This window comes from Zophobas morio, unplaced genomic scaffold, assembly GCF_036711695.1.
Source record: "Zophobas morio isolate AGI-343-1 ecotype UQ-CSIRO unplaced genomic scaffold, CSIRO_AGI_Zmor_V1 ptg000011l, whole genome shotgun sequence".
Taxonomy (NCBI): Eukaryota; Metazoa; Arthropoda; class Insecta; order Coleoptera; family Tenebrionidae; genus Zophobas; species Zophobas morio.
The window spans coordinates 21,211,917-21,236,804 of NW_026972116.1; the positions used below are offsets into that span (position 1 = coordinate 21,211,917).

Sequence of the window (24,888 nt, forward strand, 5' to 3'; positions counted from 1 at the left end):
ATCCTTATCCTCTCAAACATTTAACTTACATGAGAAAGTTATTGGAATTTAAAAAACACATATTTTTTTTTTACAGGATACAATAGTTTTTAACATTAGCACAACCACATGGAGAAAGAGCTTAAGAAACTTCGCCAAATGAAAACTTTACTATCAAGATTTTAAGCATTTTTAAGTCTACAAATATCTTACGAAGATGAGTAAAATAATGTAGTAAAGTGGCGACATGAGAATGCACTCGACATAATAAAGGCAGATACCTCTAGAAAGATTTTGGCATTTAGGTTGCTCAAAAAGAATAAGTCCGTTTCTAGGGAAACTAGACAATTCAGACTACAACTCAGAGAAAAATAAAATCCTGTGTTCGTCGCTCTATCTCTTTTTAAAAAGTTTGATACAGAAATTGTAGACTTATTAAACACAATTTGTTTAATAAATGCGAACAGTGGTGCTAGTCCTATCTAGACCCAGAGACCAGATATGTTAAGAAAATACTTTGACCAGTGCGTAAACTTTGGAAATTTACTCTTACATTATATTATTTATGAGTTTTTGTTACGTTGTGTATGTATTTTTTTGAAAACAGAGTGCAGCTCAGATTCGTTCATTTTGAAAATTGTTGTTTATCTAAAAGAATTCTGTGTCAACACATATTTGTTTGCTCATAATTTATTGTACAAAACATTCATGGCACAATGTTCAAAGTCGTGCTTTTTGATGTTGTGGTTTTTAGACGATTCGTTTAGAGAGATTTTTACACTTTTAATTATGGATGTGAAACTTAAAAACAGTCAAACAGGTAAATTTATTTTTCGACAGCACAAAAAAAGGTTGCTGTTTTATCCGGCTTTTCAAACAGAAGGATACAGGTGAAAACAGACCAAAATAAAAATAAAAGTTTTAGATAATAACGGTTACGAATAGGAAACACTAGTTTGACAATCCCTCCCTGGTGTGTTTCTATTTTATACATAAAATTTTGCTCACCGACAGTTTTGGAAATTTTATTTCATAATTCATTTACAAATAATTTTACAACTTCAAAGAAAATTGTCCAAAATAGACAACAAGTTCTAGAATTTGCTTTAGCCCCCTAACAACTATCAACAAAAATTCTCTAAAAATATGTTCAAAACACATATGAAACTGCAGTCTTCGGAAAGTAATACGAAAGCTCCACATGTTCGTCTTTTTCAAACAAAAAACGGAACGCTTACATTGGATATATTACACAAACATTACACAAAAAAATATTCTTGGCGTACACGTTAATTTACAGATATGTGATGGTTTGTCTTAACCTATTCGACTAGTTCTTCGGATGGACAGATTACGCTCATGTAACCGTTGATGTCTTCTGGTGTCAGCTGTCGGATGGCCACTGTTGCAGAATTATCGAAAGCTCCACTCGAAACCAAACGGATAGTTGTAGTTTCGCAAGCGATGATCTCAACGTGTTTTTCTAAAATCAACGAACAATAATTAGCTAAAAAAATTCAATTTGTTTTATCAATTCTTGTTGATTAGTGAAGTCTGTCTGTTATTTCCTCTTTATCTATATCTAGATCCACGTATTTATCTACCTCGGGTGGCAGTTATCCCCGTCCAATATCCATTTCCTGCGCCTATTTCCCCCCTGTTCACTATCTAACAAAAGCTACAGGTTAATGCTTACGTTAGGGCGGTTTATTGGTCTATTTTGGTCGTACACCGGGCGATACAATAAATTTAATTAAGAAGACGCTTTATCTAACTAACCTGGTTTAGAATCCAGTCCGCAAACAGAATCTGCGAGGAGAAGATTGGCATTGTCCAAGCCGCGAGAGCCTCCAACTTGAAGAAAGTCGTCCAAACCACGTTTTTGACACTGTAATGGAAGCTCAAATGAGATTAAATAAATCGGATTTATTTTTTCTTAAAAAAAAGAGTCTACATTAAATTATAACTTAACAGTTGCTTTTCAAATAATCTCTGTCGTTCAATGCATGACTTTATCATTTACATAACGCACCCCTACCACCAACCATCTGTACATGACACGTCACAACAACATTACCTATTTATATGTAAACAACTGCTCTCTGATTAAGCTATTTGTTCTGACATGCAATACCTGCGACCGCACCTTATGGATGGTGCCTGTTTCGAGTTCAATTCCACGTCCTAGACTTGGGACAACTCCAATATTCAAAGAAGCCACCCTTACTGCTGCCGGAAACAGGGTGCTGACGCTACAGTTTGATCTTTTTCCGTAATTTCGCAAAGTATAAATATCTTCGGTGGATTGAAATAGAACGTTGCAGGCTAAAAATAGAAAAATATATATTTGTACAGCAAAGGGAAAAGTCGTGAAAATCTGGATCATAATTCGTAAATAACCCACACCAGCCGGCTACAGACACGATTTTATTCAAAATTAATTGGAAAAAACGTCGGTCGGGGTATGAAAGTTGGTAATTGCTAAACCCTATGTCTTACTAGGGAAAATTCACATTTTGGTGCGTGTAAGGTCAGGTCTGATGAGGAATTTAGCAGCGGTAAATTTTTCGGTTTTGTGGAAGCGTTTAGCTGAAATTTCAGGAGCTGGTATTATCTGATTAAAGATTTAAAGCTGAATAAAACAGGTATTTGTTTAAAATTTCGTGGTTTGAAAACTGTTGTTACAAGAAATTTCAAAATACAGAAATACATTAAATATTTTATTTGATCGTGAAACGAATTTTGGTTGTGTAATTACTAAACGGAACACATTTTAATTAAAAAATAATTTTGTGGCTGCAAAATTTTTATTATTTAGGGGAAATGAGGAACCTTCTCCTGTCAAACTGGTGGGAAATTCGGTGCAAGTTCAAACCTTCTGTTTGCCATATGTGTACATATTTACATATTACATATTTTGGCAACTTGAGATCAAGTAGCGACGTTAGATTAGATAGGAAAGTTTAAATAAAATAGATTCCATTTTCCAACTACATAATTACATATTACGTTAATAATTAATTATTTCAACATTTGCCACTTGTTTATACCGGTTTTTGTATTTAACTCGTATTTTTTTGTACAAAAATTTTCATAGTTACTTTGTAAACTCAAGAGTAACATGAGCATATGTCGTCCGGACCTCTATTAACAAAGTTTATTCGAAACGACAGTTTCGCAGAACTTCGATCTGCACAATAAATTTTGTAACCTAGGGTTTTCATCGACTTTGTACTAGTCTGTTTTATCTTTTTCTTCCAAAGTACAAGCTGGCATTTCTGTTTGTCATTCGTCTGTCTGTCAAAATTGCAGCTACTTTTTTACTTATTTTACAAAGATACAGAACGTTGTTTAAGATTTATTCATTCGGTTTCTCTAGAAAGCGAATGCATCGTCAAAAAAATTAACCAAAATTATAGAGCAAAATTTACCAGGTATGGGTCAATATAAACACGTGGATTTCTCAATTAACAAAAAATGAATAATAAAAAATTACGAAATACAAATACAATGTTGTTTGTTCCTTGGCAATATATTTTCTTAAAATAACTTAGCCAAATGTCATACATGATTGAAGGATATGTTCGACTGACTAAATCAACAACGGCTATCTACACACTATTGCCGAAATTATCAGTTATAATATCAATATATTTGCAATATATTTATTTGTCTTCATTAAAAAAATGGTGGCGTTATCTAAGAGAAATATTAAAAGAGGATTTCTTTGCAAATGTTTTTTGTTTTTATTTTTCAAACTTAATATGTGTATTAGGAATGTCGCATAGATAGTAAAACGCTAACTAAAATGTGGCTAATCATCCCCACCAATAATAGGATGACGTTATCTGCCAAATTTACATTAACATATATTTAAATTCTACGAAATATGAAACTCCTGCAGATGTGGTTTATAAATCCGCATTGAGTTTTACCCTAAACATCTAGATTCTTTCGAAAAAAAAAAATTATATTTTACAATTTAATTTTGAAATTGAAAAAACCGAATGTTATGAAATCAAATTTTTTAAGATTATTGGAAGCATGTAAATCATTAATGAATATGGGGTGTTATTAATAATATTAAACCTTTAGAAAGGAACACAACAACCATTTCCGAATCCCTCCAAAAAAGTATTAGTTTAAACAAAATTTTGACTTGTAAAAACAGTGTTGATTAAATGTGTTATGGGTGTTATTATTATTATTATTATTATTATTAGACCTACAACTGACCCGGAAATGACCGGTATTCGGGAAAGACTTCTATCATTACTAACTAGTAAGTCCATGTAATATGCATTAATCACATTAATTTAATTAATTTTATTATTAATATTAAGACCCACCACTGACCTGAAAATGACCGGCATTCAGGCAAGGCTTCCATCATTACGGGTACTAAGACTAAGTAATGATATGCATTGATTAGATTAACAAAACAACTTTCGAGATTCTAGAATTACAACATACAAATTAGTCTGCTATTATTCTCTAATCTCACCTCATCCCCAAAAGTCTAGCGTAACTACCGATCATTTATCCGCGTATCACTTGGAAAGTGACCTACACTACTTTGACCTACTGGTGCTAATCTAATCTGACTGACATGATCAGACTGTTCGAGAAACTTACGAACAATATGACAACAAAACAGCTTTTTGAATTTTGACAATTATTGAATCATTCAAATGCAAAGACTTTAAATTCTCAATTAAGCTATTTGGCACTACACCTACATTAGAGATAACTAGGGTAGAATTGAAATTTATTTTAGATTTTATTTGAATGATAAAATTATTATTAATTTAATATTGGCAAAAATTGTTTGACTTATTAATTCGTCAAAATTTTTATATTTTATATATTTTTGGACATAATCAAAAATTTATTTTCATTTACCTCATATATTGATGCACATGATGAAGTATACAAGTAATAATTAATATAACAATGTACGAAACCTGTTTCAAAATTTTGAACAAGTTTTCTCTTCTGAAACTATTTTGGAAAAATACGGACACCATTTCAAATTTAAAACTCTTAGCCCCAAAGATGAAAACTGTGGCCGAATATTGTTTGTTCCAAAAACAATTTTAAACTTAATGTGCACTTTGTTATTTTCCACTGTTAAAAAAAAATCTCTTGAGGAATGTTTCAACGCAGACGTAACCAAAAAATATTTTTTAGAAATTGTATGACTTTAGTAGAATAAAATTTAGACTGTTAGAATCGGTGGTATGTTGTTATATCGCCTTTTAAAAACGAAGACAAAATTTTGGATAGCTTCTGAAGCATCACAGTTGCGAATGTAATTCAAGAAAAACTGCAATTTATGACGAAATTTTAATAAACAAAAGCTAAATTTAGCAGGATAAGAGGTGGAATGATAGTGACTTTATAAAAGATTTTGCAGATTCCTGTATCAACTTCTTATAAAAATTCGCAGTGTTTTGGTATCTGACAACATTCGAATTATCTCATACCTAAACTCTAATTACAAATGTATTAAGAATTTTTATTAAGGAAACGACAATTCGTCACATTTCTTGGACAAACAATGCATATTCATATAAAAAAATATGTTTCTTGCAACGAGTTTGCAGTCACAGTTTTAGTAACACCCGTCATCTGATTCAGAAATTTTCGTTTCTAGAAAAGACTGTCTTAACATCTTTTTTGTTTCATTTGCAGACATTTCTTCTGAGGCACCAGCACCCACACATTAAAAAAATGAGCGATAACGACGTGCCAGAAGACTTAGGGAGTGCTTAAATGATGAAAAGAAAAGAAAAATATTTCGAGAGTGGCTACAAAAACAGATTAAGGATGTTGATGAATATCCTAAAAAAGCAGGACAAAAAACAGAACAGCTTATGAGCTTGAACCTACCTATCAAGTTTTTTATGAAAACAGAAACAAAAAATGAACAAGTTAGAATGAGATAATTACCTTATGTTTAAAAAATATCATTAATTCATTCCTGGTTTTTTATTGCATCCTACTAGTTATCCTCTTTTAAGAAGTTCTGGAATTTTTCAAGAAACATTGTATTCAGCTTAACACAATCTTTGAAAGATTAAAAACATAGATTTTGGGAAGTTTTATTTGACCAAGTTGCATTTGAGCAACATTAGATTTTTGGTGGTTGTATAAAAAAATATATTGTAATTTTGTATTGCTATCTTTAATAGGATTAATATACTCTTATCAGTTAAAATATCTATAGATAATAAAAAAACACTGATATTGACGTCGCTGATTTAAACTTCATTTATTCTCACTACGTGTTGTAGGAGTTTTCTACACCAGTGTGTTTAATGATGTCAAATATGAAGCGAAAGAACACAACAAGTTTTCAATAAATTCAATTACAAGTTTAGGTGAGTCTTTCGAGGTAACTTATAAGTGATTAATTAATGTTGTATTAATCACATTAATATATATTTAATTTAGTACTTCTTTTGAAGTAAAATTGTTAATTTATTATCGTTTTATATCTTATAGATTAGCACATTCACTGACTGAGTGAAAGTAATTAAAGAAATCAACAATGAAAACAAGAACGCCTTTAGACAAAGCTTGCTACTTCGGTGATTTAAAAACACTAAAAGAGTTGCTAGAAAAATTAAAGGATTCACAATGCTCACCGGAAGAACTGTGTTCATGACTTTGTACTGCAATCAAACGTTTAAATGACGAAGATAAAGAAGAAAACAATGAAAGATGCTATGAATTAATGTTAAAAACTATCAAAAGCAAGAAAGATTTCGATACAGAACAGTATAAAGACAGTTACGGAAAAACCCCTCTTTTCTACGCCATATATATCACAACAATCCAGAGATTATTATGGACTTATTAAGCACACTATGTTTAATCAATTCGAACAATAGTCCAAGTCCTATTGATAAAGTCGACCCAGAGATGTTAAGAAGACACTTCGATCGGTGCGTAACTGAAACCATAAAGGGAGTTAAAGGTCCGGGAATTAACATAACTTTTAACTTTGAAACACTTCTTTGTCCAGAAAAACACAAAGAAAATCCTCACGTTGATTCAAAAGTTGTATATGAAATAAGCTGCAGAAAAAAACTCGAAAATTTGCTCTTGCATCCCATGATTTTATGCTTCGTAGCAATGAAGTGGGGCAATAGCAAAATGTATGATGTAATTTTTTGGAGCCGTATTTTTTTTTGCTTTTTGAATATAGCGCTGCTTTCCGCTTACGTTATGACTAATATACGCCCTTTCAAATATTCGTGTTTGTGTACACAGTTGTTTTACGTTTTGTATGTGGTTTTTGAAGACATATTGCAGCTTAAATTTGACCATCCCGAAAAATGGCATTTATTACTACGAAAAGTAATATTGTCTCCAAATGTATTGTTGTCTCTTGCTAGTTTCATACTGGACAGAATTCACGTTGCCTTTTATTCTTACTTTTTTGTGTTTTGAAATGATTTTAGTTTGCAGCATCCGATACATTTATGGTGAAATGTTCAAAGTAGTGCTTTTCGTTGTTGGGAGACTACTAGTTTGGTACATTCTCATATTGTTTATACCTTTGACAATTCTTTACAACGTATTATTCGATAATGCATTTAACAAAAAAATACCGAAATCAATTTTTGACGTCTTTAGTCTTCTAACTGGAAATGTAAATCTGGACGAAAATTCGACACCACTACAAAATTTTTGTACTTGGCTTTTATTATTGTACTGCCTCTGACAGTGTCTAATTTAATAACCAGCAATGCTATTGATGATGTTAAAGAACTAAAAAAGAAAGCAGATATTGTTAGCCTAGCCAAGTTAGCCTAGTTAGAGCAAAAATTTTGTTTATTTATAGATTTGATATCGTTATTAGGAATATAAAAAAGAAAAATTGTAAATCTTCCAAAATTGTTAACCCAATTCCACAGAAGGTGACGGCTTATATTAATTTTCTTAAACGAGATTCAAACACACAAAAATTTAACAAAAAACTAATCGAAAATTTAAACTTATTATTTGAAAGAACACAGAAAACAATTATTGTTGTTTCATCCGGGTTTTTTTACAAACCAAACAAAAAACAAATCGTGGAAGATAATGACACTCCCGAATCGGAGACAATGGTTTGATAGTACAAGTATAACAACAAATTTTTAAAACTATGTTCAAAAATAATGTAAAAGCTCGTCGTTTGAAATAAAAACGAAACACCCATTTTTGTGTACATGTTGATTTATATGGTATGCTTTAACCTATTCGACTTAGTTCTTCGGGTGGACAGATTAAGCTCATGTAGGTAATCGTCTATCTCTTCTGGTGTCAGTTATTCGATGGCCACTTCACTCGAAACTAAAAGGATGGTAATAAAACATAATTTAAATTTAGATATATTGTCTCAATCTGTATTTATATTGTCATAATCTAGTACTTAATATAAATAATAATAATATTAATTTCTTGTTGTTTTTTTTTTCACACACTGAACAACGCATTTTAGCTATTTCTGGTAAAATCACTACATTATAAAGTTAAAATTTCCACCGGTGGAAATTTCGACTGAGTCTAAACGGTGTATTTTTTTTTATATACAATCATTTTACATTTTTCACATATGCAGGATGTTACAATTACAAATGCAATAAATATTCCTAAAAATATAACAAACCCCTAAAAAATGATGTAGGTAAATATTAAATAAGAGCATATTTTTACCTTCAGAGAGTAAACTCAGTACGAAACAATAGGTCACCCGTTTCCGGCTGCCTGTCTGTCTATGTGTCTGTCTGTCTAACGTCTGTCCAGATTTTTATTAAACAGATAATCTCTGAAACTACTGAACCAGTTGTTAAATTTTATATGCGTTCCTATTACCAATATCGTGTAGATGATCAAAATTTCGCTAATCATCCCTACCAACAATTTGTTGACGTCAAACTTTTAAACTTTTTTTACCTGTTTTTCATCTATTTTAAGCTAGTGCATCATGTTTTTAAGCAAACTGGCCAATTTTGGCGTTGTAATTTTATAGGATTGCATACTCCTGCATGTGTGATTCATGAATCCGTGTCAAGTTTTCACCCTAGACAACAAGATTTTTGGGGAAAAATGAAAATTGTGTGACATTTTACAATTTAATTTTGAAATTGTAAAACCGAAAGCTTTAAAAATTTACAAGTTTTTCAAGATTATCGCAAGCATGGTAAATTGTTAATCAAATTTTTGTCGCTTATGGCTCCCTAAAAATGATGACGTCATAATTTAGAGTCCGTGTTGAGCTTTTACTCTAGACATCGAGATTTTTGGGAAAAAATTCAAAATTGTATTTTACAATTTAATCTAAAAATTGCAAAAGCGAATGTACTGAAATATGGCAAACGTTTTAAGGTTATAGCAAAGATGATAAATCGTTAATCAAAATCTATTCTTTAGTTTTTACCATTCGCATCCAGATTTTTTGAAAAAAAAATCGACATTGTATAACAATATTTTACAATGTAACTTTGAAATTGCAAAAACCGAATGCTGTGAAATCCTGCAAATATTTTAGGGTTATTTGAAACATGGTAAACTGTTAGTCATCTTACGTTTTTGCCGAATTTCTTCAAGTTTATGACTTTTTGGGAAAAAACTGAGTATGAGTTAATAAATTAGTCCTTTCCTCTGCGTTGAAGACACAAAATTAACCAAATTTCATTTTCTTTTAATCTCTGATGTTCGTGCTAGTAGTCGAATTCGATCGAAGTATAAACATAGACAGTCGAAGTTAAGTTATACTGAAAAATTGAAATTGCCTACATTTTTTCCCGTTAGTTATCTTTATCTGCTTTCAATATATATTTCATATTTAACGACGTAGGGGTTGCAGGGATCTTAATTACACCACTTTATAGAGGTTAAAAGTTATCACACAACGAAAACCACAGACTCTAATTTTATAATTTTTTAAAGAAGCGGAATTTATCGGACCATACTTCAAAAGCGAGGGATGTTTCGTCAAAATAACCTTCCACAATTTAAAAGCCACTGTATCACTATCAAAAAATCTTTTTCTTTTTTTCCAAGGGCCTTTTATAACGTAAAAGAATATTTTCTTTGTGTTTTTCAAAACTGTAAATATATATAGTCATCTTTTTCTGCGTCCTTTACAGATCGCAAAGGTTCTAATCATTTTCTGAAAATATCATAAGTAGGAAATTAGAACAACTTACTTAAAAAATGAAAAAAACCTCGAAAACGAAACTGAGAAATCTATGCTGACTCATAATTATCTGAAAATATATTGCAAAAAATTTGCTGCACAGCTATTTCAAGTAATTAATAAAAATATAGCCTGTTAATTTTACTTGTTTCTTTACATCATTTTTAAATATTTACATTCTATGAAAAAATTAGACAAAAACTTGTATGTCATAAACCGTTTCATAAAATTTTGCCTAATGTTATAATTAACAATTTCTTGACGAACCATTCGTCTTTCATGCAGAGAACCCTTTTGGGGAATAATTATTTTGCAACCAACCAGAACTGTTCGTTCGTGTTCATAAAGCTTGATTGGAGGACATGTGGTGACCTTAGTCAGTGTCGTTTCACCGTCACAAAGTGTGCATCACATCATTAAATAAGGTTTAAATATTTATAACCTTATTTAGTTTTGACATTTTTGGCAATGCGACGTGACATCTTTTCAACTTCAAAAGTGAAACTGCATCAAAATTTTCAAAATAACAGAAAAATGACGTCCAAAATTTTCTAGTCCCGACTGTAGACAAAATTTTCTTCCTGAAAGCAAAAAAATTGTCAATGTTGTATTTAATTTAAAAAAAATCATATTTTTCCTATCAGTCGCATTTTTTTATTTTCATGTATTTTGTAAATTGCCTATTCAATTCAAAAAAGGGGGGAAGCAACAAAAAAAGAGAGGTGAACAAAAAGGACAGAAAAATGACGAAAAAATTACAAACACATGGAGACAAAAAAAAACTGACAAAAAAAGCTACACATGTATACAACAAGGCCACATTCAGCAAAAAATAGTACAAAAAAAAGGAAAAAAAGAAAAGAGGTGCTAAAAAAGTGACCAAAAAAGCAACAAAAATTTGGTCACCGAAAAAAAAACGTAACAAAAGAAGGCTACAGAAGAAGTCGATCAAAAAGCGAGAAATGAGGGCAAAAAAGAGACAAAGGAGAGAGGAACAAAAAAAGGAGACAAGAAAGGAACAAAAGAAGTGACAAAAAGGCGACTTAAAAAACGAAAAAAAAGGCGACAAGAAAAAGAGGCGCAAAAAGCGACAAAAAAAGAAAAGAACAAATACGACTAAAAAATATAAGCGATATAAAAAAAGTAGAAATAATAATAATAATAATAATAAGAAGATGAAAAAATGTGACAAAAAAAGAAGTGAGGGGGAAGCGACACAAGAACGACAAAAAAAAGGCGACCAAAAAAAAGACGAAAACAGACACAAAAAAAGCAAAAGTGACAAAAAAGTCTACTAAAAAATTAGATTAAAAAAACGTGACAACAAAGATGGAAAAATGTGCGAAAAAAGCCAAAAAAACTTCTGCAAAAAAACGACAATAAATGGTGACCAAGAATGAAGAAAATAAAAGAAAACGCAACAAAAGGTCCTACGGAAAAGACGACAATAAAATGAAGGCAATGGAAACTATAACAATGACGACAAAAAGTTGAAGTAAAATCAACACCACTTAAGCAACCATATCAGAATTCATATGTATAATTGTAGAATATGAACAGCGCTATTTTCCTGGTCGAGTGACAAAACTGGACACAGACGGATATTTTATTTCTACCATGACAAAAAGTGTTTTATGTGACTGGAAATGGCCAGAACAAAAGGACGAAATCCATTATACAGAAGAAGAAATAATAGAAATAATACAAGCACCAAAGAAAAAAATTCACGTGGAATATATTCTGTGCCGGAAATGGCAAAATATAGAGATTTTTCGGTTTAAATTGATCAACAAAAATCTTAAGACTGATTAAAACCTAATAGAGACTGATTGTTAAGCTGTTGATTTTATAGAATATATTTTTTTTTGTGTTCATTGATATAATTTTACATTATGTTCTATATGACAAATAAAGTTTATTTTTTTTATCATTCTGTCTACTTTTATTCGAGACAAATCTCTCCAGTCATGTCAATTACTGGGGTGTCGATTACTGGAAAATCAAAAAATTCCTGCGTCGATTACTGGAGATTTGGAACAGTTGTTTAAAAAATTCAAAATTTCAAAACTACACAAACAAATTCTCATTTGTTACTATAGGAATAAAGAATCATTGAATCTTTAAAATAATTTTCCAAGTTACTTGACCGTAAATCACCAATTTTGACATTTTTTTTGTTTATGTTGGTCTAATAGTGTCACTGGTGTCTTTACCTTATACATTATCATTGCAATTAACCCATATGATAAATAAAAAATTTCTACGTAGTTGACTGAATGATTAGTAACATCCAAAACCGCTTTTTTTATTATGCGATTTGTCCCGATAACAAATGAAAGTCAAGTGTAGGCATACAGCGCTACCTACCAGCGACAGTTTGAAGTTTGAAGAATTCGTTATTGCTACCTGCTTTTCTGATACAGCTGCCGACTATATGACTTTTAATCATTGCACAGATGTCACTACGTTGCCAATTCTTGAAAAATCTGGAAATAGTAACTAGAAATCCCAGAATGGAACTATTTGTCTTCATGACTTAAAATTCTGCTGAAACCGCCAGTTTTTAACGTGTTATAATTACCAGTTTATTAATGAACTATTTTATAAAAATACATTTCAATGTTATAAGTAAAACCTGCAACAATATCACCATTCTTAGTCAAATTATATAAATAAAATATGTCTAATGTGCGTGCTGCAAATGCAGGAAATTAGAAAAACAACACTCTTAATTTACTACAATTTTCTCTTATCTTCAAATATGTATATGAGATTTAAAAAACTAGCCAATAGGACGTTATACCGATTCGTTAAACCTGAAAGTATTAAATTCTCCCAACATACTACGACGTTTGTAGCTAAAATTAGTGTGTTTGTGGTGGCAGCACTTCGAGTACTGATTTTTAAAATTCCCCATCCGTCTCTTAAGTTTCTGGAACATAACAAATAACAATAAATGAATGAAAATCTTGTGAATTGCCAATTACTCCAGAAACGTTGGATAAACCAGAAATGTTAGTTAAAAATGTAAATTATTCCCAAATGGGCTCAAAATATTTTTATTTCAATAGGATGTTGGGGGGAAAACCGAGCTTGAAAGGGCCAGTTCTAGCGGATTATGGTTTCGATGAGACTTTTAATGAGAGCGCTGAGATCGAATGAGTGACAAAGGTATCTTCGGTGTTGTATGAATTCTTGTAGTGCAGTGTGATTTCAGTGTTTTTTTCTTGTCCAAAGAACTATTTTTTTATTACTTAAGGCTACCTAATACATAAAAGTTCCTATTCTTAAGAAAAAAAACACATTTTGCTAAGATGTATGTCGTTTTAAAGTGTATTGAATTTACCAGTACGCACTGTGTAATGTGGGTTGCATAACCTTTCTTTATTAGTTTCCTCAAAAACAAAATACAGGGTTTTCATAAATGATTATAGGGTCGCAGTAGGTTATGGATGTGTGCCGCCTTTCGCTTTATGTGTACTTTACTAAATGTGTCCTTGGGCACGACAAGCACCACATGCATCTGTATAACTGGTTGCCTAAATGCTTCATGATTAAATATCGAAAACGCATGCGTCAATACACATGTGACTAACATAACAAGGCGATACTGGCGATAACAAGTGAAATTTTTGGTTGGCTGTTGATATACACACGCACAAATTCCAATAACTAAATCATCCACTGAAAAAGAAGTTCCACGTTTAGGATAATATTTGTAATGAAGTGCAGGAGGCGAAGCGCCCGTGTGTCCTTTCAAAAAGTTAGCACGCGTTGGTGACCATAAAAAGTTAGGTTATGTTAGCAACGGCTGCAATGCTGCAATTAAAGAATGCACGAATGCGAAATTTAACAAATTTTTGTGGCAAAAGGAAGCATTTGCATAACATTTGAAGATGAGGAACGTGATCAAAAGATGCTGTAGAAGAGCTTTGCACAAACAGTTTGTGCGAAATCGAGAAGCGCGTGTTCTGCGCGATGTTACGGTGTTAGATAAGCGCAAATGTAGTTCATTTTCAAACTGTTTTTCAGAAGTTGAAGGCGCATTGATGACCAGTGGGACCAAGGGCCTTTGGTGGTTAAATATGCCTGTATATACATGGACACCAGATGCATGTGCTTAGAAAGATGATTTTTGATTAAGAACTCAGAGCAAGAGTATCTTTAATGGTGTATACAAATTTGACAAACAACGCATTTTAATGTCTGATAACTACATTTCCTATCCATCAGTTCTACTTCATGAAAGTTAGTTTTGGTTTGTGAGTGCATTAAATGTTTTACAGCAGATTCTTTAGCTACATTATCAAAACTTGTCTGGGTGGCAAGTTTATGGGACTTACTGACCAAAAGGTCATGGTGAATAGCTGTAAGTCATAAAGTAGATGAAATTCTTGACCAAGATGTATCCTTCAGTAGTTTCTTCAAAGTGTCTAAATATGTTTCCAGCCCTCGATTGGTTTACCACCAAAATATTTGTATTTCAAAGATCTGTGCAAAGATTTGGCGTGCATGTTGGTGTTAATACCTGCGTTCTTTTGATAACACTGGGCCCATGACTTCATGCGCTCTTTATTTTGAAAGTAGTAAGTGTTTAAATAATTCACAAATTTACTTTTTACCAAAAATTTAATCAGCTCTTGCTTCAGTCTTATAAATTTATTTTCATCTGTTTCTTTTAATACATAATCTAATTTTGTAAGAATCTGATTTATTGTTCCAGGCATTCCAATATGTAGCTGTAACTATCATCTGTCATGAAATAATTGGGTACCAAAACCGATATTAATGATTTTATTTCACCCACCAGAACCTCTTATATGTTGGTGTCCTTTCAGTTGGACAGAATAAATGTTACTGGATAATCAATATTTTTATCATCTAACACATGGACTTGTGGTCAATTCAATGTCATAGAGGTTTGTCCCATGTGTGCCATCTACACAAATGATTTTGGCGCCATATTTTTTTAACATATACTCCAGCCCACTGTACATGGAAGCTAATGCAGTCATTTTTGTGCAATTTTTCATGTTCTGATGCACAACAAGATTTTCCTTACTTCATTTACCAGATATATTATTTTTTCTGCAATGTGGGGAATGTCTTTCATAGTCAGAAGATTAAATCTGGTACATGAACTGAGTTCTAGATTTTTAACAGTTTCAATTACTTTTTTGTGTGTTAGACCAGTGCGAATTTGTTCAACTAGATATGTCGTTTCTTTTGTAGTTAGGGGTTGACAGCGAAGATCATTGTGATGAACAACATGAATAGCAATAAACTGAACAAGTACCACTGAGGAAGAATGATCAAAGTGAGCTGTAATTCGTGAAGGACAGACTCCTTGCATTTTGATACTGCCACTAGTTTTAGGAGCTCGTATATTAAATTTACTAACAGAATTTGCTAGATTACTTCTGACATTCATAGTAGAAAATAATAATTCGTCATATAAAAGAATTAGTTTTTAACTCTAAATCTGCTTTTCGTGTAAAAAAAATCTTCCGTTTTCTTAAATTGTAGATCCTTTACTTCCAACTCAATGTTATAAACGATGTTGAAATGATTCGTTAATAAGTGAAAACGCTGAAAGTTTTCAAAGCATAGCGGACAAATTATTCTGCTAGTTTTTAATATTTTTGAAATTGTCGCCGTGAAAATATCTTAGATGTCGATTTGTACTTGAAATTATTTCACACAATAAGCACATTTTGTTAACACTTCAAACTTTTGGATGCTCATACTGAAATATGTTTTGTCATGTCTAGTGCTTGTTTTTACTTAATAAAATAATAGAACTTTATCTGTCCATTGTCCTTTTCATAAAAATTACACGAAATTCTTTAATTAGCCACAAAACAATAGTATATTACAAAATTAATATTTCACTTCCCCCCACAAAAGTACATATTCAACGAAAATGTATAAACGTAAAAGATAAAAATCCAAACATAACTTTGACTGCTGGGTAGCTTCTAAACCCTCATCGTAGAGTCATATAAAATCAAGGACCACCAGATGGGTGAACGGACACGGATAATAATAATCAGAGTTTTTACGGTTTGAGATTTCATTCAGTTCTATCAAAAATTTTATTGTACATAATAAATAGGTATTTAGAACATAGTGTGATTTCATTTTAAGTATCAAGCTTCAAAATATACTTTCGTTGCTAATTTTAAAGACTAGTTTTTGATTTTTGTTGTTTTTTTTTGTGTACAGATTCGTTTCAATGCAAAATTAGGTCACCCACATAGAATTTGAACATTTGAAATTACGCGGGCGTAATTTGTTACCCTCATGCGCGGAACTCCAACATTCTTGATAGTCAATTTGTTGTTAAAAATAAAAATAATTCATAATGGAATAAACAAACAAATTTATTGTGGTTAAACATCACAGTAAATGTTGAAAATGTTCACCATTTAGTTCAAGGCACATATTCACTCTCTTTTTCTTACTTTCAAAAATGTTCTGTAACATCCTTCCATCAATGCTTTGAACCCATCGTTCAATTTCATGTTGCAACTCTGCCAAGTTATTCATTTGCCGTTGAAACACTTTGTCTTTCAAATATCCAAATATTGAAAAGTCCAATGGCGTAAGATCTGGGGAACGTGGTGGAAATGCATGCTGCACTCCTAAACTTATTACACGATCGTCATAATGTTGTTGTAAATATTCCAATATAGCACGTGCAGTGTGTGCAGTCGCGCCGTCCTGTTGAAAGTACCCTAACTGCAGCTCTTCGTCATCAAGTTGTTGAATAAATGGTTCCAAAATCTGTTGCCTATACCTCTCTCCAGTCATGGTATCTTGAAAGAAAATAGGTCCATATATTCATCTACGAGAAACTGCCAACCATACTCCAATTTTTAAAGAATGAAGAGGCGTCTCTACAAAAACATGTGGATTTTCCGCGGACCAAATTCTAAAATTTTGCGAATTGACATAGCCAGATAAATGAAACCATGCTTCATCACTAAAAAATGTAAGATCCAGTAACCCGTCATCATGAAAAGTATTCTGAAACCAATGCAATATTCTACGCGGCGTGGAGGATCTATTGGTAAAAGTTGTTGCACAGTAGTTATTTTGTAAGGATGCATATGCAATCGTTTTTTCACTACTTTGTGACATGTGGTTACGGGAACTCCTGACTGTTGAGATAATCTTGTCAAAGATGTTTGGGGATTCTGCTCGAGTCTTTCTCTCAAATCATCAACAACTTCCTCAGATACTGCAGGTCTCCCAGAAGATTTCCCTTTGTTGACATTGCCAGTGCGAACAAATCTGTTGATGACATCTCTAATGTGAGCCTCTAATGATGTTTCTTGAATTTCCAAATCAGGGTAATTGGCCAGATATTCTTGCTTACAAGCGGCTACAGAATACAGCCACGCTCCGTCTACGAATGTCCCATTGCGATAATAAGACATAACGATGAAAGTGTTTTGCTCAACCGAATAAACCATTTTCACGGTCTTCGCTTCGAGCACAAAGTTTTCGCACGCAAGCACCAAGAGCCTTGAGAAAGGCTATTTTGTTGTTTTAAACTTGGATCAACGAGAATTACTGTAAATCACACTTGGAAAGTGGTAGAACAATAAAAGCGATGATTTTAAGTGACAGGTTACAAGTGACAAGTGAGAACTGTCAAATGAGACAATTTCAGCAAAGCGGCATTTTTGAAATCCATGGCCAACTACGCCCTTAGAATCATTTATGAAAGCCCTGTAGTTAATCATGGTAGCACACTAGCAGTGGCGGCTCGTGACTGTCTGATGTGGTGAGGCGATGTTAGAAATTTGACAATAATAACATTAATAATAATATTAATAATCAAATTAATTAAATTAATGTGATTAATGCATATTACTTGGTCTTACTAATTAGTAATGATAGAAGTCTTTTTTTCCGGGTCAGTGGTGGGTCCTAATAATAATAATAATATTAATAATAACACCCATAACACATTTAATCAGCAATGTTTTTACAAGTCAAAATTTTGTTCAAACTAGGACTTTCTTGGAGGGATTCGGGAATAGTTGTTGTGTTCCTTTGTAAAGGTTTTAGGCCCATGAAATTTGTAATGTGTACTTTGGAACTTTCATGTAACTTTGCACTTCGGATGAAATTATTTAAATCGTTATATCCCGGGACGTCAAATATTACGGCAGAGTCATTTATATGTTTCGTACCAAGTTGATTTAAAAGACTTGGAGTACTGACGATTCTGTCGCTTATCAATGGAAGTTAAATGAATTAACGGTTTTGACTGCTCGATATTTAGCAAAATTTACCGACATTCTAGCTCGGTTCGCCGTGAAAACGACGTTTCAAGAAGGAACATGACGATATTGGTACTCGGGATTCATTTTTCATTCATCTGTACCTATGAAAGAGACAAAAGCACGAAACATCAACACGCGGGCTTTTACTCACGTTCATGCTAATTACCCACGCACCCCGCAGCGCTTCCGTTCTGTAAAATAAATGGGAAAATGGCTTAATAAGTACTCCGAAAATGGCCGAGAAGCACCGAAGATACCGCCTCAGTTCCGAGCGAACGCATGTATAGGAGTATAGGAGCTGAGCCTGGCTGAGCCATGGAAATCCGTGTCTGCGATTGGGCTTCGTTGGTTCAAGTGAACCGACGTTCTGGCCGCTTCAGTTAAAGAACTAGGAGCATAAATCGTACGGTATTCAACCGAAATTGTCAGCAGAAAGCGTAGAAAATAAAAAATCATTTACAGATTTGCCATTTCAACATATTTTTGTAACTGAAAATGCATTGAAAGCTTATTTTTAATTACAAATTAAGTCAATCTGTTCTTAAGATATATGCTGTGAGGCGCCGCCTCACTTGCCTCATCTGACGAGCCGCCACTGCACACTAGCAAGCTAACTTTTACGATTTCACCATTTCTAGAGATGGGTCCGCAGACTAATCCGAACATGCACCTTGCTAAGCTTGCTAAGCTTAGACCTTCGAACGAATAATACCCATGAAATTCTTTTCGCACCGGAAATGGTAGTAAAAGTGCACATCCGTGGAATATTAAAAGTAATCACAAAACTTCCAACACCTCCATCACGTTACCCAGAAATTTCAGAGCGAAAAACCTTACCTTGAAGATCACTGGTGCCAATTTGATGCCAGCATGGTATTTTTCTTATGGATATCAGTTGATCTTATAAGTGTTCGAAATTCTGGGCACAGTCCCAGGTTTCAGCTACTTATCTATTCTCAAGGCCCCAAGACCTCTCATTATCATCAGATTTCTGCGAGTGTTTTTGAAATTCTCTATGCCTAAATCAAGAATAAATCAAATATTCAAGTAAATAATAAAAATTAGATTATTAAATGTAACAAGAGTGTTTCAGGCGCTCGAGTCGACAATTCTACAATGTCACTTTATTTTTTCTTTTCTTCATGTCTTTGTATGGACTTTTGGGGGTGCAATTCTTGGAAGCCAAAATAGTGTTGCTATTATCGATGTCGTCACAATTTTGAAATTGATAGACAAACATTTCACGTTAATTCTTAAAATTCAAAAAACCCTAGCCTCAATTTCAAATTATTTTCCATTTTTTTATATACCGACGTACTTAATTGAACCTCTATCACAAATTTATTGAAAGACCACTTCATAGTCATTGATTAGGGATATTGGAATAATTACTTTTGTATGATTACGCAGAAGTAAGTATATAAAATTGTAATCTAACCCTCTGACCGGTGGCAGTTTTTGTAAATTTAGATAATGAAGGCGACTAACGGGTCAATTTCAAGTTGGATTTACAATTTCAAGTCAACGTTGCCATGGAAAATGCGATGACAGCAGTCGCGAGGACGAATCAAATCGCGAATCGCAACAACTGTCATCGCAATTACCATGGCAACGGCACTTGCAATTTCGCAAGTCCAACTTGAAATTACACCCTATGACTCAGACACTCTTGTTTTTCTACATATATTGTGGTAAATAAAAAAAAAATAATTAATTGTATCTTGAATACAGAATATATTAGATTTTATTGCTCTTTAGACATGGCAACAGAACACCTGACAGAACATCACTTTTTCCAAATGATCCCAACGTTAATGAAACGTACGAACCCTTTGGTTACAGCCAACTGACAACTGTAAGTAAAATTTTCCACAACTTAGACAATATTACTAAGATAATAATCAACAGAAAGGGAAGAAAACACAATACGAAATAGGGCGTTATCTTCGTGAAACCTACGGCGACTTCATCCCAGCTCAGTACACCCCAGATGCAGTCTATGCCATATCCACAAATTTCAAACGAACAAAAATGTGTCTAGAGTTGGTACTTGCTGGTCTTTTCCCACCCCTCGAATCCGACATTTTTACCGAAAGTTTGAACTGGCAGCCCATCCCGTTCAACGTCGAACAACAAGAAGAATTAATAGGAATCCCCTTAATTTACTGCTCCAATTTTGTCCGACAATACTACAAATTTATGTTATCTCTAGAAGGAAAAGAAATGCTCGACAGCTACCAAAACCTTTATCAACAATTATCGAATTATAGCGGTCTCGCGGTAACATCACCTGACGAAGTACTCGATGTGTTCGAAACCCTTGAAAGCGAGGTATTAAATGTCTGCTTGACTAAAATCTAGTAATCACATTTTGACGCAGCAATATTACGGACTTGAACTACTGGAATGGACGTCTGAAATGTGTCCGGACGTTCTGGAAGAAGTCGCTTCTCGTTATTTTAAATTTGCACTGCCACACCAGGATTGACAAGATTGACTACCGGTTGGTAGGTACTCAGGTCATGCAAACAAATACATTTTCCTGTATCATCTAGGGAAATTTTTGATTAAGATTCTAGACGTTTCGGTTATAACAAGTTGAGGATTTTTACCTGAAGAAAGAAACATTTCTTTGTATTCAGCACACGACTTTCAAGTTGCTATAACATTGTTAAACAGTCTGGCTCTTTATGACAAACATATGCCTCCAAATGATGCTACGGTTATATTTGAAATACATGGCATAGAAGGAGTTTATGGCTTAAAGGTTGTCAGTTATTTTAAAATAACTACTGGGTGTTGATTTAGTTTTATTTGTTTTTAGTCGTTTCATCAAACTGTTGACGATACCTGATTGCACAAGTTTTTGCGAAATTGATAAATTTGCTGAACAAATAGCTGACGATTTTCCTGGAATGGCCGATATTTGCACATTTACTGGAGAATTAATGTAAACAGCGATAAGATAAAAGTGCCAAAATATAAATCCTTATTATGAACATACATCTACGTGAATGAATAATGAAAATTTTATAGTTCATAACATATAAATAAATTAATTAAAAATACTGTACAACTGCTTTGCTTATATTTACGAAGATCGGAATGACAACTTATTCTAATTTCAACAATCATGTGATTGACTTGAGAAATTAGTGTGTTTATTTTTACTTTATGAACGACGTATTAAACTTAAACCTGAAGTATTTATCTTAATTGAAATGGAAATGTTCATTTTTAAAAATCATTTAAAAATAAAAAGTCTGTAAAAAAGTCTATCTACACACTTCAAATTTCACAAATATTGATAAAATACGTAATACACAATTTCTCCATTAAGTTAACTCGTGAAAACTTTCTTTATCTATTTGTACGCAATAAAGTCTTATTTTTATTATCCTTTCTTGAAAAAGACTGAAAACTTAGATACGCTTATTTTATATTTTTATTTTTTATGAATTTTGAAAAATGGAGCTTTTGGAAAAGTTACTTAAAAATTTACAAAAATGCTAAGATTATAGAGTATTTATGGTTCCAGAGGCAAATTTCCGAAAATCCCGTTTGATAATAATCACTTTTTTGTCAATCCTAAAAACTGCCATATTTCATTTAAGAGATTGTAGAGTTCGCATTCTGCAAAAAATCTTTGGGTAATTTTCGAATTTAACCGAAAAAAAAATTAAAAATTTAATGAGCATTGAAAAATTGAGCTTCTTGGAAAAGTGGCCTAAAAGTTCATAAAAAATTCAGATTTCGACGTGTTCGGGAAAATTAGCGAAAAATCTACAAAAATTTCTAAGCTATAGATCTCGACGAGGTGATTCAAAAAATATAGCGTGTTCCTTACAATCATTTTTTCTAACCTAAAATATTGCCATAATTCATGGAGATTCTGGAAATATGGTACGAATTTTCGAAGGAAAAAGTCGAAAATAACTTCTGGAAGTCGAAAAATCTCTTGAAATAATTTTCGAAATTTGTCGAAAAAATGCCAAAAATTTCATAAGGTGAAAATCCTGAAAAATTTTCCAAATATTCACTGTGAAAGTAACTTTTTTTATTTAAAAAATTTTTATATTCAAAAACAGTAAGAATTTTCGAAGAAATGAAACTGAAAATAAGGTGGTCGAAAAAATTTGGTCGAAAGTTGTTTCACTCCTAAAGTATTAAAAGATTAGGATGATTTTTTCGGCTGTTCAGTGAAATTCCATCGGACGAATGACTACCTCATTTCTCAACTTGTTATAACCCTTAGAGTACGAAAACATAGGTCTCCCGTTTCGGTCGGTCCGTCTGTCTAACTGTCTGTTGGTCTGTTCGCCGTCTCTGCCTAATCATCCTACTAACAATGTGATGACATGACTTCAAAATTGTACGCAGTAAATGTGCTTTACATTTTATAAAGTAGCATTCTTTCACGTGTAGTTTATGAATCCGGAACATTCAGATTTTTGAACAAAAAAATCAAAAATGTATGACATAATTTTGCAATTTAACTTTGAAACTGCAAAACCGAATGCTCTGAAATTTTGCAAACGTTTTAAGGTTATCATCAGCATGGTAAATTGTCAATCAAAATTTACCCGTTTACCGCCTCCCAAAAAATGGATAACGTCTCTCAAGAACGGCTCAAACATTTTGCTGAAAATTTTATAAATTTGGACCAATTTTTTTAATGAAACCTGAATGTGCTCGCTGCACTCGCCTTCTAAAAGCTCTTTCTTTAAAGTTTAGTTTCAGAAATATTATTATTATTATTATTATTAATACAAAAATAAGGATCGAGGTAAAACCTATGCATCCAAATAGAAATAAGAGACAATTCCAATAACAAAAGAAAAAAAAAAGTTGCACAAGAAAGTGTTTTAGCGAAATTGTTTGGGATAATTTATAATAATAATTTTGTAGATTTTCGGAAACTCGCTGCGCTCGCATTCTAAGCAATTTTTTTTTTTTGCATTTTAGCCTCACGAAAAATAAATATAAATGATATAATACTGAAATGATATTAAACCCGACTTAAGGAAATAAGTACAGTTCCTAATGCAATGGAAGAAGGGCCAGTTTTTTTTAAAAAAAGGTTATTATTTTCTGCAAAATTTGGATACTGTGATATTGGTACTTTTACTAAACAATTTTGCAATGTTTCAAAAGAGTTTTGACACTCCATTTAATCTATTTATTGGCGCTGCTACATTAGTAAAATTTTGTAAAGTTTTATTTTTGTAAAGTTTTTTCTTTTCTTAGTACCTTATTTTTTCTCTAAATAATACGATAATGCTTCAAACATATTTCACTCCGTAATTTCTTGTACAGAAATATGGATTTTGAGATTAAGCTCCACCCCTCGGTCTCACGACGAATAAAAAAATTCATCACAATTAGGAAGGGGCGGGTGGGTGGGGTTTATCCATTTCAATAACAAAATACCTAAAATATCAAATGGTGAATTCGAGGTTAGAATTATGTTTTCAGTATTATGTGGTTGAAAGTAAATTCTATACATTAAGAAAAAGAAGTCAACGATTAAGCCCCCTCTCCCACCCGCCCCTATCTCAATTGTGATGAAATTTGCATTTATTGTCACTTCGAAAGACGGACCATAATTACAAAATCCACTTTTCTTTAGAAAAATTTACCATTTTCAAGATGTTTTAAGTTTCTTGTTGCGAAAAGATGACTATACGTATATTAAGGAAAACATTGGTCGAAAGTTGTTTCTACAGAACTTCCCTCGCACCTAAAGTACAATAAAACATATCCAGCATTTTCGAATTGAGTTTTTACTTTTTGCCAAGACACATAGGTAGGTATATTAGCTTGAATAAGCATATTAGAGGGGAATACTGAAAAATTAAGCTTTTCAAAAAAATATAGGGTATTTACTCCATCCGAGCAAGATTTTCGAAATCTGATCATCAAATTTGATGATCAACTACTTTTTAATTCCTAAAAATTGCCACATTTTGGAAAAATAGCAGGGATTTCAAATAGACAAGCCGAAAATTAATGAAAAAGACATAACAAACAGGAAAAATCTCAGAATTTCATTTGCTGAACTAATCGCTGACAATTTTCCTGGAATGGCCGATATTTGCACATTTACTGGAGAATTAATGTAAACAGCGATAAGATAAAAGTGCCAAAATATAAATCCTTATGAACATACATCTACGTGAATGAATCATGAAAATTTTATAGTTATCTGATTGATGTTTGTTTTTCATAACATGTAAATAAATTAATTAAAAATACTGTACAACTGCTTTGCTTATATTTACAAAGATCGGAATGACAACTTATTCTAAGTAATTTCAACAATCATGTGATTGACATGAAAAATTAGTGTGTTTATTTTTACTTTATGAACGACGTATTAAACTTAAACCTGAAGTATTTATCTTAACCCAATTGTTC

General features: G+C 32.4%; 2 protein-coding genes and 2 long non-coding RNA genes across 6 annotated transcripts in view; 3 read left to right on the forward strand and 1 right to left on the reverse strand.

Moving 5' to 3' along the window:
- LOC135127212 (venom acid phosphatase Acph-1-like) overlaps positions 1-21,540 on the forward strand; it is an 84,231-nt gene extending 62,691 nt beyond the window's left edge. The window contains exons 2-6 of the mRNA XM_064053606.1: positions 20,230-20,326; positions 20,380-20,802; positions 20,852-20,974; positions 21,027-21,238; positions 21,296-21,540. Of these exons, the coding sequence (XP_063909676.1) occupies positions 20,503-20,802; positions 20,852-20,959 (408 nt within the window). The 5' untranslated portion in view covers positions 20,230-20,326; positions 20,380-20,502 and the 3' untranslated portion in view covers positions 20,960-20,974; positions 21,027-21,238; positions 21,296-21,540. The remainder of the gene's footprint in view (positions 1-20,229; positions 20,327-20,379; positions 20,803-20,851; positions 20,975-21,026; positions 21,239-21,295) is intronic.
- Positions 1,208-2,398, reverse strand: LOC135126570 (corticotropin-releasing factor-binding protein-like). 2 transcript variants are annotated; one of them, XM_064052598.1, is made up of 3 exons: positions 2,126-2,398; positions 1,759-1,867; positions 1,208-1,462 (listed from the first exon to the last, which is right to left on the reverse strand). In XM_064052598.1, the coding sequence occupies exons 1-3, from the start codon at positions 2,363-2,365 to the stop codon at positions 1,302-1,304; spliced, it is 510 nt and encodes a 169-aa protein (XP_063908668.1). In that variant the 5' UTR covers positions 2,366-2,398; the 3' UTR covers positions 1,208-1,301. The 2 variants fall into 2 exon arrangements, with proteins under 2 accessions (XP_063908668.1, XP_063908667.1); XM_064052597.1 differs by having other exon boundaries at positions 2,114-2,398.
- On the forward strand, positions 6,271-8,429 carry LOC135126572 (uncharacterized). The gene is made up of 2 exons (XR_010280069.1): positions 6,271-6,362; positions 6,487-8,429. It is a non-coding gene; the product is annotated as an uncharacterized LOC135126572 (long non-coding RNA).
- On the forward strand, positions 13,593-15,980 carry LOC135127215 (uncharacterized). 2 transcript variants are annotated; one of them, XR_010280177.1, is made up of 3 exons: positions 13,593-14,422; positions 14,473-14,760; positions 14,898-15,980. It is a non-coding gene; the product is annotated as an uncharacterized LOC135127215 (long non-coding RNA). The 2 variants fall into 2 exon arrangements; XR_010280176.1 differs by having other exon boundaries at positions 13,593-14,760.
- Positions 21,541-24,888: the final 3,348 nt, after the last annotated feature.

What these genes read in the sequence shown, in the direction of transcription:
- LOC135126570 (XM_064052597.1), bottom strand. Translation starts at nt 2,365, where the DNA reads ATGATCCAGATTTTCACGACTTTTCCCTTTGCTGTACAAATATATATT. An exon ending in TCCATAAGGTGCGGTCGCAG is followed by an intron (nt 1,868 to 2,113) that starts GTATTGCATGTC and finishes CTTCCATTACAG; the next exon opens with TGTCAAAAACGTGGTTTGGA. An exon ending in CGGACTGGATTCTAAACCAG is followed by an intron (nt 1,463 to 1,758) that starts GTTAGTTAGATA and finishes CGTTGATTTTAG; the next exon opens with AAAAACACGTTGAGATCATC.